This window comes from Rhinatrema bivittatum, chromosome 9 (genome assembly GCF_901001135.1).
Source record: "Rhinatrema bivittatum chromosome 9, aRhiBiv1.1, whole genome shotgun sequence".
Classification (NCBI taxonomy): domain Eukaryota; kingdom Metazoa; phylum Chordata; class Amphibia; order Gymnophiona; family Rhinatrematidae; genus Rhinatrema; species Rhinatrema bivittatum.
Window position 1 is genome coordinate 127,042,209 of NC_042623.1, and position 16,037 is coordinate 127,058,245.

The following is a 16,037-nucleotide window of genomic DNA, read 5'->3' on the forward strand; positions in this document are numbered from 1 at the left end:
AAAATGTATTAATCATTTTTCAGATCAAATCTTCCAAAGCAATTTACAACAAAATAAGACAAGCAATCACATAAAATACAATAATAAAACACAATCACTATCTACTGAGTTACTGAACACCACTGTCATAAGCCAAGTTCTTAGTTTCTTAACGAACTTCAGAATTTCATTAAAGAGAAAATTCCATACTAACTTCATATAACCACTGATCACTAAAAGCTACTGTCATGAACGAGGTTTTTAAGTTCTTTCGGATTACTTCACAGATACTCAAGAGTTATGGATCTTCATTCTAGGATCCACTGCAAGGTTCACAGCCCTCAAGTTGCTGGGAACACTGGATAGCCCCAGCCTTATGAACCCCCAAAGACCAATCAGAGTCCTTTCAGGGTGAGGTTGAAGATTTGGCTAGAAGAAGATACGCAAGCATTCTCAGTTTACTTGGTTGTGCTGTGGTGCATGGGCAGAACAAAAGCCCTTCAAACAGAGTACACCCGAATTCAAGATCAGATCTGGTTCATTTTTGTTGTAGGTTTGAGCTGTAGCAAGGGTGTGGTGAACACCACCTCCAGGAGTGGCACAGGAGGCCAAGGCTGGATATAAGTGTGGGTGGTCCGGTGAGACTGGAACAGGAATAAGTAGACTGTGCTGGAGCTCAGAGATGAAATGAAGCTGGAATAGTGTTCTGGAACGAGATGCAGGCTGGACTGGAGCTCAAACACTGGAATTGCATTCAGGTAAGCATGGAAGTTTAACAGGAATAGAGTGAAGGTAAGTGTGGAGCTGGATGCAGGTAAGCGTGGAACTAGATGAGGTACATTATATTGTGAACCAACATGAAGTGATAAACAAATGTTCGGTATATAAAAATGTCAAATAAATAAATAAATACAGAGCCAAGACAGACTAGGACAAGCCAGGACAAGGACTACACAGAACATGGAACACAGAATGCCCGAAGGCAGCGTAGGCAAGGAAAGCCCTGAGGGGCAAGGCAGAGAGAAGGGAATAGACCTAGGAGTCTCAGGGCTAGGCCAGAGGCTAGGAAACAGTGCGGCCTGAAAACAGAAGAGATCTGGGAGTCTCGGGTAGGCCTGACAGGACAGAAGGCCAGGGCCACAGGACAGACGAGGGAACCAGGAAACAGAAGGCCCAAGGTCAAGGAACAAGGCAACAAGAGTCAGAAGGCCCAGAGGCCATGAAGAAATACAGAGAATGGCCTAGAAAGGCCACATGGCATGGGTGGCTAGAGAAAGGAGCCCAAGGGAATTCGATGCCGAAGTATTGAGGCATGGGAGAGGCAGGATTAAGTAGGGCAGGAGTCTGGGTGTGGTGCAGGCAGAAGAGAAGGGCTTGGCCAGCCATGGGTGAGAGATTGTGATGGTCTTCTGGTGGCATGGAGGCTGTAGGACAAGCGGAGGTCAGGGACGTGCTGGTAGTTTGGAGCCAGACTCACTGGGGTCCTCTGGTGGAGGGTAGGCTGCCCAGTGGCTGGAAATGCAACAATTTTTCCCTTACATCACGCTTGCCTTTATAATATACCTGGATAAATCCAGCAAGATAGGAGGAAGTTAAAAAGGGGATTCTCTGTCATTGCTCTCTTATTGACTGTCATCAAGTGTATTGATTGCATACAAGGAACCAGGAAGCCTAGTGGTTAGAGCAGCAGGCTACAACTGGGGAGACCAGAGTTCAAGACCCAATGTCGCTCCTTGAGACCTTGGGCAAATCACTTTACCCTCCACTGCCTCAGTTACAAAACTTAGGGGGTCATTTTCCAAGTGGCTCGCACGCGATAAGGGACATTTCGCATGCGAAAAGTCCCTTATCGCGTGCGATACCAGGATGGGGGTGGAGTCGGCCCCGGAAGAGGAGGAGTCGGGGCGTCACCAGGGCCGACTCCGTGAAGACGCCGCGGACGATGAAAAGGTAAGGGCCTTTTCGCGCCCGAGTTCGCGCCCAATAACTACACCTTCTATGGTGGCGCTATTGGGTGCAAACCGGCAGCGATTGCTGCCGGCTAGCGCAGGACTGCCCCCCGGGTCGACCCCCTGCCCCTCATTACCTAAAGTATTGCAGGCCTGTGATACTTTAGAAAATGAGGTCCTTAGATTGTAAGCCCACTGTGGATAGGTAAATACCTACAGTACCTGAATGTAATCAGCTTTGAAGAGCCAAAAAGCAGAATATAAAAATCTAAATAAATAAAATAAATCAGTCTGAATATCTAGGTCTGCTGAGATGTTAGGAACCAAATCTCTTGGTTCCTAACATGATGCCCATATAGAGGCGGTTTTGCCGTTTCATTTACATTTATTTCACCAAAATTTCCTTCAGACAACGCCTGTCTCTTCATTCAAGAACGCCGCGGATTTGTCTGAAGGAAATTTTGGTGAAATAAATGTGGTAAAGTTGTTAAATGACAGCAATTTTTTGAATAAACGCGGCGGCAGGCAGCATCGTGGTCTGGTGACCAAAGAATGGAGGTAGAAAACCGGTGGTAGATAGAGGTACCAAGAATGTGTGGTTAAAGAATGAAACTGGTAAACCCGGGATAAAAATAGCTGTAGCATATGAGAATAGATTGATGAAGATTTACAGATTAATCGAGATGAGAAGTCAGATGTTCCCTGTAAGTGAAAGAAATAATAGATGTGATAAGTTGATTCTCTGAGGAAACCATCCGGTGAAACAAGAGTCTCTTGTCGGGAGTATTCTGAAGGACAAGAAGGGAGTATACTGAAGAATAAGTAAATAAGTAGTCTAAAGGACAGGAAAATAAAAATTAAAAGGGAATATTAAGAACAGACTATAAGGGAACAATTCACCTAGAAGAGGCTGCTACTGAGTAAAAAAATGTGTGATTTTATATAGTAGTCTACTGTGCAATATGTATTATAAATGGTATTGTCATTATGAATGTATGTGAGGTATGAGTGATATGTTCTATATGATAAAATGTTATGTTAATGTTTTTTAAATAAAACTGTTTTGTAATAAAGAAAAATATTGTTGAAAACATAACCAGGTATCGTGTATGATTACTCATGTGTTGATAATACCTGTAATTTGCCCTTACATTGTAATTCATAATATGATAGAAAATTTAGGTTTGTTGAGTCCTTATTTGTCTGGTCCAAAGTGTTTGATCATGAACAATTCAGATCCTTCCCTTCCCCCCATTTGCTCACCCCCACCCCTCCATGCTCTCTTTCCACTACCAACCACAAAGCAGACAGTATTGTCAATATCTGGAGGAAGACTTTAGAGCAGATAGCAGCTGAAGAGCTATACATGTACAGAAAGCTATGCCTCTCCAGATCTTCAGCTAGTGGAACCTTGTGATTCCCAACCAGTTGTTTTTTTTGTTTTTTTTTGAGAACATAAGATATGCCTTACTGGGTAACACCAAGCCCAGTATCCCGTTTCCAGCAGTGGCCAATCCACGTCACAAGTACCTGGCAAGTACCCAAACATTAAACAGATCCAATGCTACTAATGCCAGCAACGGGCAGTGGCTATGCCCTTTGATTAATAGTTTATGGACTTTTCCTCTAGGAACTTATCCAAACTTTTTTTTTTTTTTCTAAACATAGCTACACTAACCTCCTTAACCACATCCCCTGACAATGCATTCCACAACTTGTGTGTTTAGTAAAATAATTTTCTCAGATTTATGTCAAATGTGCTCCCTAGTCCTTGTATTATCTGAAAGAGTAAATAGTCAATTCACACTTCTCTTTCAAGTCCTTTCATGACTTTGTAGACCTCTATCAAATCCTCCTCAGCCGTTTCTTCTCCAAGCTGAACATCCCTAACCTCTTTAGCCTCTCTCTTAGGGGAGCCATTCCATGCCCTTTATCATTTTGGTTGCCCTTCTCTGTACTTTCTCCAGTGCAACTATATCTTTTTTGAGATGTGGCAACCAGAACTGCACACAGTATTCAAGATGTGGTCTCCCCATGGAGAGATATAGAGGCATTATGACATCCTCCGTTTTGTTGCCCTTCCCTTCCTAATAATTCCTAACATTCTGTTTGCTTTTTTGACCGTCACAACACACTGATCTAACAATTTCAATGCAATATCAACTATCCATGCGCCTTCATGTTCTTGTCTGCTGATGCCTGAGGATCCTCACTGGTCAGCTTCTTTTTCTCTCTGGGTCTCCTTCTTTTCTTCATTTAGCAGAGCCCCATCAGCTTCGCTGTTCCAGGGATACTAGGTTTGCTTTATCTGCCACTACTGCCTGTTTTGTGAGGTCAGTGTCATAGGTAGATAAGCAAAACAAAACTGTAAGCACGTTTTAAATGTTTAAAATACACTGCAATTTTTAAAAATAGAATCACCACTAAACCTCAGTCCATCCAAAACAAAATGGCTGCAGTGCTGATGCCATGTTTTTTTAATCTAAATTATTACAAACACCCATATAGAGAAAGTCAATCAGGAATGCAAAAATATACCTGCATTCACAATCACATAAGTTATTATAAAAGCACCATTAATATGCATTTGTTTGAAATGAAAAGTGTAAAACATGACGAATGAGCCAATTTGTTTCATTTTAAAGAAATTAAGAAAAAAATAGAAACATTTTGCTGATTTTCCATTTTCAACAAATACAGTGCCCTATTAGCAAATAGTGAGCACTATTTCCTAAACACGAAAAAACACGAAAAAATGAAAACTCCAGAAATGAAAAACAAAAAAGCCTTCGAAAAACAAAATGACAAAAACAATGTATACATCCCTAATGCTTATAAAGAAATAATCATATACCATTCACAAACATTTTAAAGGTGAAATCCAAAATACCCTTAGCTTGATATATGACAGATCCTAAACAAACATTAAAACTGGTAACTTTAACCATTACAAAATTATATATTAGGATGCGATATGAAAGCATAATTTAATAGTGGCTGCATCATGTGTTGTGTGGCAATTTAGAAATCTAAATTGGGCTTCCCAAACTTTTAGCAATGGGACCCCATTTTAGCACTTGAAAATTCATATGACCCCAGAGAATGACCACAACAAAATTAACAGAGTTGTGGGTCCCCCTCCAACAATTACTCCATGTTCACCCTTCTTGCACACCAGCTGATCCCCCATCTCAACATCCAAACTCTCCAGTCAATCCTCTCTCTCAACCTCCACCCTGCCAGAAGACTTCTTAACCTTCTCCTTCTTCAGCTTCTGCCCCTCCAACTGATCCCATTACATCCCCCAAATTATCCCCCTCTGACTCCCTCCAGCCCTTTTCATATCCCCGCAAGCTCTTCTTATAACCACCAACTAATCCTCCTCAGCCCTTCTTACCATTCCTTCAATCTCATCCTCTCTCACCTCCCAGTTTTTTCTCCTCCACTCCAACTCTTCTCTCACATCCTCCTCAGTTGATCCCCTCTCACCCCAAAGATCCTTTTTTTTTTTTTTACATATTCTGTCATTCTTCCTCTCTCACCCTACACAGCTAGTTCCTCGCTAGCTGATCCAACCCCTCCTGCATTTGATCTCTTCCTTTAGCCTCTCCTTTAAACATTCTCTTGGCCAGGGTCAAAGGTAACTTTTTCTTTGGGCCTTGGGCCAACAGTAGATAACAACTGGAGGGAAGAGAGGGTAGACGGATGAGAGGGGCAACATTTTTCTCTTGGGTAGATTCAGTAGTGGGTGAGGTTAGAGAAGCAGTGGCAATCTCCGCTCATGAACACAGCCTCCCCTTATGGCTGGTCCCAAGCCTAACACTGATCTGCAAGTGGCAGCATTAGCAATGAAAGGCATCACAGGGCCTGTAAGCCAGTGCAAATTCACAGGCCCTACAGCAGCCCTGAACCCTCCTCACACAAGGCTTTCCTGTTACCTCAGAACCTCGTGTGAGGGCAGGACCATTGTAGGGCCTGCGAGTGGGTGCTGATTCACAGGCCTCATATGATGCCTCCCACTACTAATTCTGCTGGCGTCAGAAGAGGCAGCTGTTTAAGGCAACTGTGATTGCAGTTGAATGTTTTGTGATCCCATTCTGCATCCTGACCCACAGTTTGAAAGCCCTGATCTAAATTTTAAAAATATTTACCTATCATTTAATTTACTTTGCAGACTGCAATACATTTTATTGAATCCACAAAATATGAAAGTTTACACAAAACTGCAGATGTAATTGTACAATTTGAAAATGATGTAGACAGTCCCAATAACAAATGTACAATATCACCTATGAATATTCTTTTGGCAAAAGCCATGAAAGACTTTACAACCTCCAAAGTTTCCTGGGACCAAACATTTTTACATGTATCAATTAAACATTTTCCATCATTTTTAATTCCTTCCAACTCCTCTGTGATAAAGCTTTGATTGCATTTGAACATTACATCACACTGATTCATATTTGGCTATGTCATCACAAGTTTTATCCCATACAAAGTAATCATGCACTATTCACTGAGGTAATCTGAGACATTAATCCAAAATGTGTTAGCTCATTGGGATTCAAGGAAATTGTAGGGTAGAGTATTAGTTCAGCTTGATGTAAATATGTATGTATATTGAAAATTGTACACAGAGGGAGTAATTTTCAAAAGAATTTATGCACATAAAAGTAGCATATAATGAAGCAATTTTTAAAAGCCCATTTTTATATGTAAAAACCAGTTTTAAGCATGTAAATCCTTTTGAAAATTACCCCCAAAGGATACAGTGTTTTTCAGCTTCAAAGATTTTTACAATATTTGCTGCCCTACAGACCACAAATAATGCATTACCTTGTCATGTACATCTTGCAGAAGGTCACGGATGATCAGCTGCCTATTTTCAGCCTTGATGAGGTCCTGGGGACACGCAGTTAGGATGATTTCCACCAGTTGTCTCCAGGATTCTAGAGCATGCCGCTTTGCATGAAGACACTGCAACAGCTTGTTTCTCTCCACTACATACTGTAGAATCGTGTTAATTTCCTGGTAGCAGGAGAAAAAAAAGATGCATTCTTTTTATTTGCAAAAGCAATCTAAGCCAATATATCTGCATGCCATATGAAAGAGGGGAAGGAGAAGAGTGATGACAGAGAAGGGGAGGGAGACAACTGGGAAAAGTGGTAGGTTGGATGGGAGAGAGAGAGGAGGAGATTGATAGAATGATTGAGGGAATAAGGGTTGAAAAACTGGAAAAAAGAAAGATGGGATGATAAAGATCAAGTTGAGGAAGGTAACGGAGTCAGACTAGAGTTGAAGAAGGGACTGAAAGGTCAAGACTGGGAGGATAGGAGAGAGATGGGCGGAAAGAATGGAGATGAGGAAAGAGAATAGTAAAACACTAACAAGGACAGATGGGAGGGAGGAAGAGAGGTACCTTTCACAGGGGATACAGTAACACAAAAGTCATATATACTTCAGCAATTTACTATTTATGCTTATATTTTTTGTTGTATATGTAGTGATGTACCCTTGCAATTTAATTTATGTGAGCAAAACAGATCTTTTGAACAGCTCAAATGTTTTGTGACTGAAATTATTGCTTGAAATTGGAGATGGTGTGACAGAATAAATTACTGATTTAGGAAGAATGTAAGATTTTTCAGTTACAATCTTTGTCACCCACAGAACTTAAATTCTGGATTGGTGTGTTTATTTATTTATTTAGAACTTTTATATACTGACATTCTGGTTTCAATCATGATTGTTAAAGTATTAAGAAAATAAAATTAATAATATAAAACAATCATAAAATACAAAAAACATAGTATAAAAAATAAATTATTAAAATTAACAAAAGAAATCAATTAAAATAAAAGATGCTTTATACTCGGCTCTAAAAACGAGGGACCCAGCCACAATCATTGATCATTCCAATATTTATTTATTTAAACTTTTTTTATACTGACATTCATATAAAATATCACATCGGTTTACAAGGAACTCGGGTAATTTAAATTAACATAGAAGAAGTGGTAAAGTTACATTGAAATATCTTGAATGCTTTCTTAAATAGCCAAGTTTTTAAAGTTTTTTTTTTTTAAGTCATAAAATCTGCCTGTGCCCTCAGCTCCAACAGTAATGTATTCCATAATTTTGGTTCTGCTACTGAGATAGTTCTCTCTCTCACTTTGCTCAAGTGGGCCATCCATACAGATGGTTATTTTATACTAACATATCTCCATTAAATTGTATTATCTGGCAAGGGTGCTGGTAAGCATCCAATAAGATGGCAGCCTAAGAGACTTGTTCCCAAGAGCATACATATTCCTGTGGATCTCCCTATCTTTATATTTCACTATTTTTTGGCTTACACCATTGGTCCCACTTACTGAAATGTTTTCAAGCAAATCTGTGAAGCATGACTTTTCTTCTCTATTGTCAGTCAAAATGGCATCTAGTAAGAATTCAGAAATCTCACTGCAGGCCATAATGAATTACAGTAACTTCTTTCAGTCAAAGAAATGATCAAGGAGAATACAAACATGATGTCTGAAATCCAGAATGAATTTGCAGAGTTAAAGGAACAGATGTCTTCTTTAGAAATAAAATTGGAGGAATTTGATCTTATGGTAAAGGCATAGATGCAGCAAGTCTCCAGTCTTCAGAAGGTGGCTAAAAAGATCACTGTACTCAAGAGGAACTTGGAAGACAAATAATAGAAGCTGTAGAAGCAAATTATGGATCCTGGGAATTCCAGAGAGGGTCTCAGCCAATTGGTATTTTTGCAGACAATTTTTACTAAGCTTTTTGATTTAAAATTGGATTTGCATTTTGAGGTCGAGCGTGCTCACAGATTCTCTTCGCATCAGCTCAAGGAACCAAGTTTTCTTGGCCATTTATGTTTCCTTTCTTAAAATATTCACAGGCACCGGAAGTTTTGCAGAAGACCTGGATAAGGGCACGACCTGTGCTATAAAGGCAAAACCATTCTAATTTTTCCAGATTTAAATAAAGGAACAGTCCAGCATTGGACACAATGTTTAGCATTTCAGGGTTAGATGAAGGCTTTGAATGCCCAGTATGGTTTATTCTGTCTGGCTAGAATGAGAGTCACTATTAATAATGTTATAAAACTCTGAAGACCCTAAGGATTTACAAGTATATGTAGAACTTGCAGGGCAGGAATTGGTAGCCAAGTGAATAACCTGGGGTGTTCTGGCTGTAGACTGATTTTTTGATGCCTTGGACTCAGACTTCCAATCACTTCGTTGTCTATTAGTGTGGAACATACTTTGTTTTTATTTCGTCTCTCTCACAATCCCTATGGGAATCATAGGGCTGTCCTCTGTCCTTATTTTTAAAAATAATTGGTTTCCACCCTTTTTCTTGCTTTTTCCATTATTCTTTGAGCATTCTTTATCACACTCACAATATCTTCAAAACACCGATACTCAATTTTTTATCCATATACCCCCTTTTATTTTTTTATTCATTTGTGCTTACTCCATATACAAAAATTTATTAACTATTTCTTTTCCACCCAGGTTATCAACCTGTTTTTGTAACTCGGTTCTTACGTCAGCAGCTAAGCCACACCCTCTTTTTTTCACACTCTTTTTCCCTGTTTAAGACAGTTGTTTTCCAGTCTCTACCCTTTGTGCTAAGCCAGGGCAGTTCCAATTTATGTGGTACTAGCCTCAACTGCAATGAAAATAAAAAAATTGTAAAGATGTCCTTCTATGCTTCTAGGTTAGTACCATTTTTCTCTCTTTTTATTCTCGGTGACTTAGCCCAACTATCCACCCGTTTTTGCTAGCACTATGCTTTTCATACCACTGCTCTATTTGCTTACTGTTATGTATCCTTTGTTATTGTTTTATCCTAGTTCTTTTCCAGCTTGACTTCTTGACAATCCTCGGGAAGTTCCATAAGCCCCTTACTACCCTTTTTTTTTTTTAATTTATGCCTCTTGCTACCTTTCTATCTTCTGTTCGAGTCCTCTTTCCCTGGGTTCACCCTTTGGGCTTCTTTTACCTTTTCATTTAGCATTAGTTCTAATTTCACAAATGTCTATTGTTATTGGATTTTTTAGTTTTATTCACCACACAATTAGTGAGCCCATCGGTATACCTTTATATTTTTTGTTTTAGCATTGTTTCACAGTCTGTATCCCCTGATGTCCTCACAAATGTTTCACCTTGATCCAGTTTTATCTTAGTCCCGGCTTATTGTCTTTTACACTTTTTTACTTTGCTTGCTTTTATTATTCTGCCACCCCCTGTGAGGGTGTGTGCTTCTATTTATTTATTTATTTATTTATTTATTTAATGGCTTTTATATACCGACGAACGTTGGGAACATCTCATCGGTTTACAGAGAACACAAAATTTAGCAACAGGCTTTACAATTAACGCATGATTATATGAAGAACAGTTAAACCAATAGTGATTACATATAATAGCTTCGTTGGGTCTTGACAAAGGCTACTCCTTTTTATTAATCCTGTTAGACATCTCCGCGGCGTTTGACACCGTCAACCATTCCATTCTTCTGGATCGCCTAACACACATTGGTATCTCAGGATCTGCCCATAATTGGTTCAAATCTTTCCTTTATAATAGATCCTTCAAAGTTAAAATCAACAACAAAGAATCGCCATTAACAAAATCCAATCTAGGAGTACCTCAAGGATCTTCCCTTTCCCCAACCCTTTTTAATATTTACCTCCTACCCCTTTGCCAATTGCTATCCGACCTTAATTTAATTCATTATCTGTATGCAGACGATGTACAGATTCTTATTCCTATTACAGAATCTATTTCAAAAGCACTTTCCCATTGGAATAACTGCCTTACATCTATCACTAACCTCCTCAATAGATTAAATCTGGTCTTTAACTCTTCAAAGACGGAGCTCTTCCTCATCTCTGCAAATGAAGAAAATACTCCCATACCATACCCTCACAACGCATTCATCACTCATAAGCAGGTGAGAGATCTAGGAGTAATTCTGGATAATAGACTAAACCTTAAAAAAATGGTCAATACCACATCCAAAGACTGTTTTTACAGACTCCAGGTTCTGAAACGACTCAAGCCACTTCTTTTTTTCAAAGATTTCAGAACAGTACTCCAGGCGTTGTTATTCTCTAAGATAGACTATTGCAGTGCTCTTCTCCTTGGCCTACCCAAAGCGACCACTAAGCCACTTCAGATGATTCAAAACGCTGCAGCAAGATTACTGACTAACACCAGCCGAGGAAATCACATCTCACCCATCCTCAGAAACCTACATTGGCTACCAGTAAATTTTAGAATCCTTTATAAAGCAATCACCTTAATACATAAGTCCATCCATCATCAACTCCAACTCGACCTTGAAATCCCCTTCAAAATTCATTCCTCCAATAGGCCTATTAGAGACAATCATAAAGGTACTTTGAATTACCCCCCAACCAAAGCCTCACGACTTTCCTCGACCAAAGACCGAGCTTTTTCTATAGCAGGTCCATCTATTTGGAACAACATTCCTTCAAGCCTCCGACTGGAACCCTGTCTCATTACGTTCAGAAAAAAAACTTAAGACGTGGCTATTCCACCAAGCCTTTGATGAGCCTCCAGACAACCCTTAGTCTTCTTTTTCCTCACTTGGATTTAGAAGATGAAAGCCCTACAACCTTTCAGACGAAGAACTCTGGCACTCACCGATTAAAGCATCTTTTTGCTCTATTCCAAATTCCTTTGGATAATGCTTCTTCAATTATTTTTGACCTTTAACTTCCTTCCAGCTCTTAAGCTTCCCAAGTTTTTACTCCTTGTTAAATGTAACTTTTATCTTATTCTCTTCTCTTGTTAATTACTTTTATTTATTGCTTCTGTTATACCCTTGTTTTATGTAAACCGATCCGATATGGTTTAATTTACTATGAAGGTCGGTATAAAAAACTGTTAAATAAAATAAATAAATAAGTAAGTAATATATGGGTAAGGAGGTTAGGTAAGGAAGGTTAGCTAACTTGGAGGAGCAGAAAAATCTGAATATAGGGGGGATATCTACATTTATAGGGTAAATATACATGAGTATGAGATTATATCGTCCTTTGTAATCTCCTTATTTACACTTAATGGAAAGAATGAGGGAAAGGGGGAATATGTACAGAGGAAAGGAGGTGGAAAGGCAAAGGGGAGGAAGGGGGGTGGGGAAGGGGAGGAAGAGTCAATGGAAAGGATGGGGCCTTGAAGAGTATGATGCTACATTCTGTCTAGCGCTTAATCGAACGTTCTTCTGTTTATATGTAAGTCATATCTACTTTCTGGTTCGTGCTTATATTTCTCCATTTATTGGTCCTCTGAAATGTCTTTATAGTTCCATGTACAGCCCTTCAACACGATCTATATTTTCTTCATTTGCAGGAGCTACAGTATTAGGGGCAGAATGTCTTTTTTCATTCTGTCATCCCATGTGCATTCTAATTCACATCTCTCACTAGTGTATAATCGAATGGCACCTTGTTTATATGTAAGTTTAACAGCCTCAATTTTTCTGTTTCTCTGTAATTACTCACTACTTGCAATTCAAAAGTTTTTTTCTTGATTTTCCCTCTTGATGCAACCCTAGCGAAACACAGTTCCGTGTCAGGGGACTGACATCTTAATAAATATTTGGCATCCTGGATTTATTAAATTCTACTGTCTGATTGCTTGTCTTTAGAGTTTCTCTTTATGGAGCACTGAAACTTATTTTGCAACACACCTGCTGGATTGACTGATTTATAGTGTGTTTGCTCGTCCCACAATTTTTAGTGGCTTTATACATTATATAAAATATCCTGCATACTTTTATCTGGCTCCCCACCTCCCTGGCTGTGGAGTTAAGGCAGACATGGAGCTCAGGTGCTCTGCACTGGTTTGCAGCCTTGTAGTCATTATGGGAAAAACTAGGCTATCCCTAGGTAACAATAATGCATGATAGCAAGGGTAGCTAAGGTTGGGCTCATTAATCACAGGGGTGTTGTGATTCAAGTTTTATCATGCAGCTGCACACCCTTTGGTTTAAAAAATAAATAAATATATTTATTTTTCAGCCTGTCAGATAGGACATTCTGGCACTCGTACAAGCTGCTTAGGTATGCGGCACTTGGCTTCTAATAAAACACACGTGCAAACTTATGCATGGCAATGTTATGAAATCCACTGTCAGTCTGTAATCAGTAAGTCATACATGGGTGTATTCGTGCATGCCATTGAGTTCCTTTGTTGCATACCTGTGCTGCAGCTCTTGTGTATTTCAGCCCATTCATGCATGAGGTGTTGGAATCCATGATCATCTGTTGTGTTTGGCGAGTCTTTACTACATGTTGCCTTTTTGTCTTTCCTTTAAGCAGATCAGATCACCTAAATCAGCTTCCCTCTGACAATACAGCAGGTGCTGCCTTAGCTTTCCAGATAGCAAGCATACATCTGGGTCCTTATGCTTGGTGAGTTACGAGAAATTTTCAGCTCCTGATCTGCAAGTTATTTATTGCATTTGGGCATCTGATACCCAGAACCCAATTTACAGGATTGCATTTCTGCAAGTTGGAAAGCTGCAGAAGCTATTTTGTCTCTAAAATCACTGCTTCCCTTTGTGGTTCTGTTCTGGTCTCCTCCTGAGTATGCTGGAATTCAGGCAGTTTAGGGCAGCATTAGCACTGGTTTGTTCGGCATGTCTCAAGTCAGCAGGACAATTGTCCAGATCGGTAGACATAGTGCATTGTTGATTGCATGCTTGCTTTATCTTACTCGAGTTATTGATACAGCTTATGACCAATTGTCCCCAGGCCCCAACCGCTGATGTGACAACATAGAGATACGGCAGTACTACTTGTCGCTAATTTCCTCATTCCTTCAGTTACTTATTACAACGGGTGACTAAGAAGAGTCAGCCTGCATTAATAGTCCAGCCTCTAGAGCAGGGGTCGGGAACCTTTTTGGCTGAGAGAGCCATGAACACCACATATTTTAAAATGTAATTCCGTGAGAGCCATACTAACTACAAACCCCCACCCTCCTGACTCCCCCAAGACCTACCAAATTAATTTACTACAACCCCCTACTCTCCTGATGCCCCCAAGACCTGCCAAATTAATTTACTACAACCCCCCATCCTCCTAACCCCCCCCCCCCCCCAAAGACCTGCCAAAAGTCCCTGGTGATCCAGCGGGGGTCCAGGGCTCGCAGACAAATCTTTAATAAAAAAGTAAAAATCTAACAAAACCCCCCACCCTCCTGATGCCCCCCAAGACCTCCAAAATTAATTTACTACAACCCCTCATCCTCCTGACGCCCCCCAAGACCTGCCAAAAGTCCCTGGTGGTCCGGGAGCGATCTCCTGGACTTGGGCTGTCGGCTGCCAGTAGTCAAAATGGCGTCGACGGCCCTTTGCCCTCACTATGTCACTGGGGTCGACCAATGGCGACAGTAGCCCCTGTGACATAGTAAGGGCAAAGGGCCGTCTGCGTCATTTTGACTACTGGGAGCCGACAGCCCAAGTCCAGATCGCTCCCGGACCCCCGCTGGACCACCAGGGACTTTTGGCAGGTCTTGGGGAGGTCAGGAGGGCGGGGGTTGTAGTAAATTAATTTTGGAGGTCTTGAGGGGCGTCAGGAGGGTGGGGGATTTTGTTAGATTTTCACTTTTTTATTAAAGATTTGTCTGCGAGCCAGATGCAGCCATCAAAAGAGCCATATCTGGCTCCCAAGCCATAGGTTCCTGATCCCTGCTCTAGAGCGGTAATGGAAATGACAGTATGCGGTGGTTTTTTGCATTCAATGTTCCTTTATAGCATGCTCTCTCCAGTGCTGCTAGATGCATTGAAGTGTTCAGTCAGAACGCTTTTCTTAGGTCTGACAGCCTAATGCTCTCAGATTACTCATATAAACCATTGGCCAAGTGGATAGTACTTTATACAGGATTGGATCTTTAAACATTCCATTTTGCTGCTGGTTCAGTGGCTAGTTAGGTATTGTGTAAGGTATTGGCTTACTTCTCACTCTCTGGGGCCTAATACTTGTTTCCTCTGTCTGATCTTGAAGAGGAACACTGAAGCCCTTAGACATATTTTCACAGCAGAAAATGCTAACAAAACAAACAAAAAATTCATGCACTTAATTTCCCCCACCTTGAGAGTTATGCTATCTTGCATGACTACTTAGTACTGTTCTGCATGTCATGGAAGCAAAGGATTCATTTAGTCTTTCTGCAATGGCCTTAACCCAATCACAAACAGTCTAGCCTGCTGATTTGACAGCAGAAACCAATCATTAAGTATTAAGTATTAACCCTAACACGTATCAAATGCGATGTTTATTAACACGTTCAGCAGAAAACTAGAAAAATAAAAAGAGAACCACTATGTTTTAATGGCACCCTTAAAATATAACATGCCCACCCTCAATAACTTCTTTAGAGAGACAGCCTAGATAATTCATGCAACATTCTTAAACCAGATTGCAAGCAGAGTATGCTTCTGGACTCGCAAAGTTAAAGTCTCAGCATTCAAAGACATTTACATAGTACATACATACTAAAGAGACCAATCTTTATTAAAATGAGCACTGTCAAGCAACAAATGATCATTGACAGCACACAACCAGAATTAAAGAAGACACAATCGTGTCAGGTGTATGCTCACTACCTCCTTCAATCTTATGATCTCTGACTCCACCCTCCTCTCCCCCCCCCCCCTCCCGCCTAGTTTAATTTTGCCATGAATGAAGCTCTGGCACACTATTCAAAAACAAAGATCTGTATTGGATGAATATGGCCATAGCATAGTCAAATTAAAATACTAAATTTAATCATTAATTAAATCCTATGTGCTTAGGTCAAGCTGCCTGGCACAGCATTCACTCAGACTACCTGGCCTATGGCCACTTCAAACAGTTGTATGCCCCAAGTCTTGAAATCTCAGGCCGGGAGACCAGAATACATGATGGAAGGCCTGAGATGTGTTACGACATCTAGCATGTTTTTTGCATTGCTTTCCAGGATCTCTAAGGCTCACCTTTCCACTCTGATACCAGACCCATATTAGTAGCTGTATGTCCCACTCATTTACATCCCAAGATGCACAGTGAAAAAGCAA

The 16,037-nt window shown here is 40.3% G+C and overlaps 1 protein-coding gene across 4 annotated transcripts in view; it reads right to left on the minus strand.

The window, feature by feature from the left end:
* Nucleotides 1–16,037, minus strand: part of NUP205 (nucleoporin 205) — a 558,669-nt gene that overhangs the window by 184,615 nt on the left and 358,017 nt on the right. For all 4 annotated transcript variants that reach the window (XR_003858760.1, XM_029616971.1, XM_029616970.1 and 1 more), the window contains one exon: nucleotides 6,765–6,956. Coding sequence is in view for 3 of the 4 variants with exons in the window: in XM_029616971.1 (XP_029472831.1) it covers nucleotides 6,765–6,956 (192 nt within the window). In the remaining variant the exon portion in view is untranslated. The remainder of the gene's footprint in view (nucleotides 1–6,764; nucleotides 6,957–16,037) is intronic.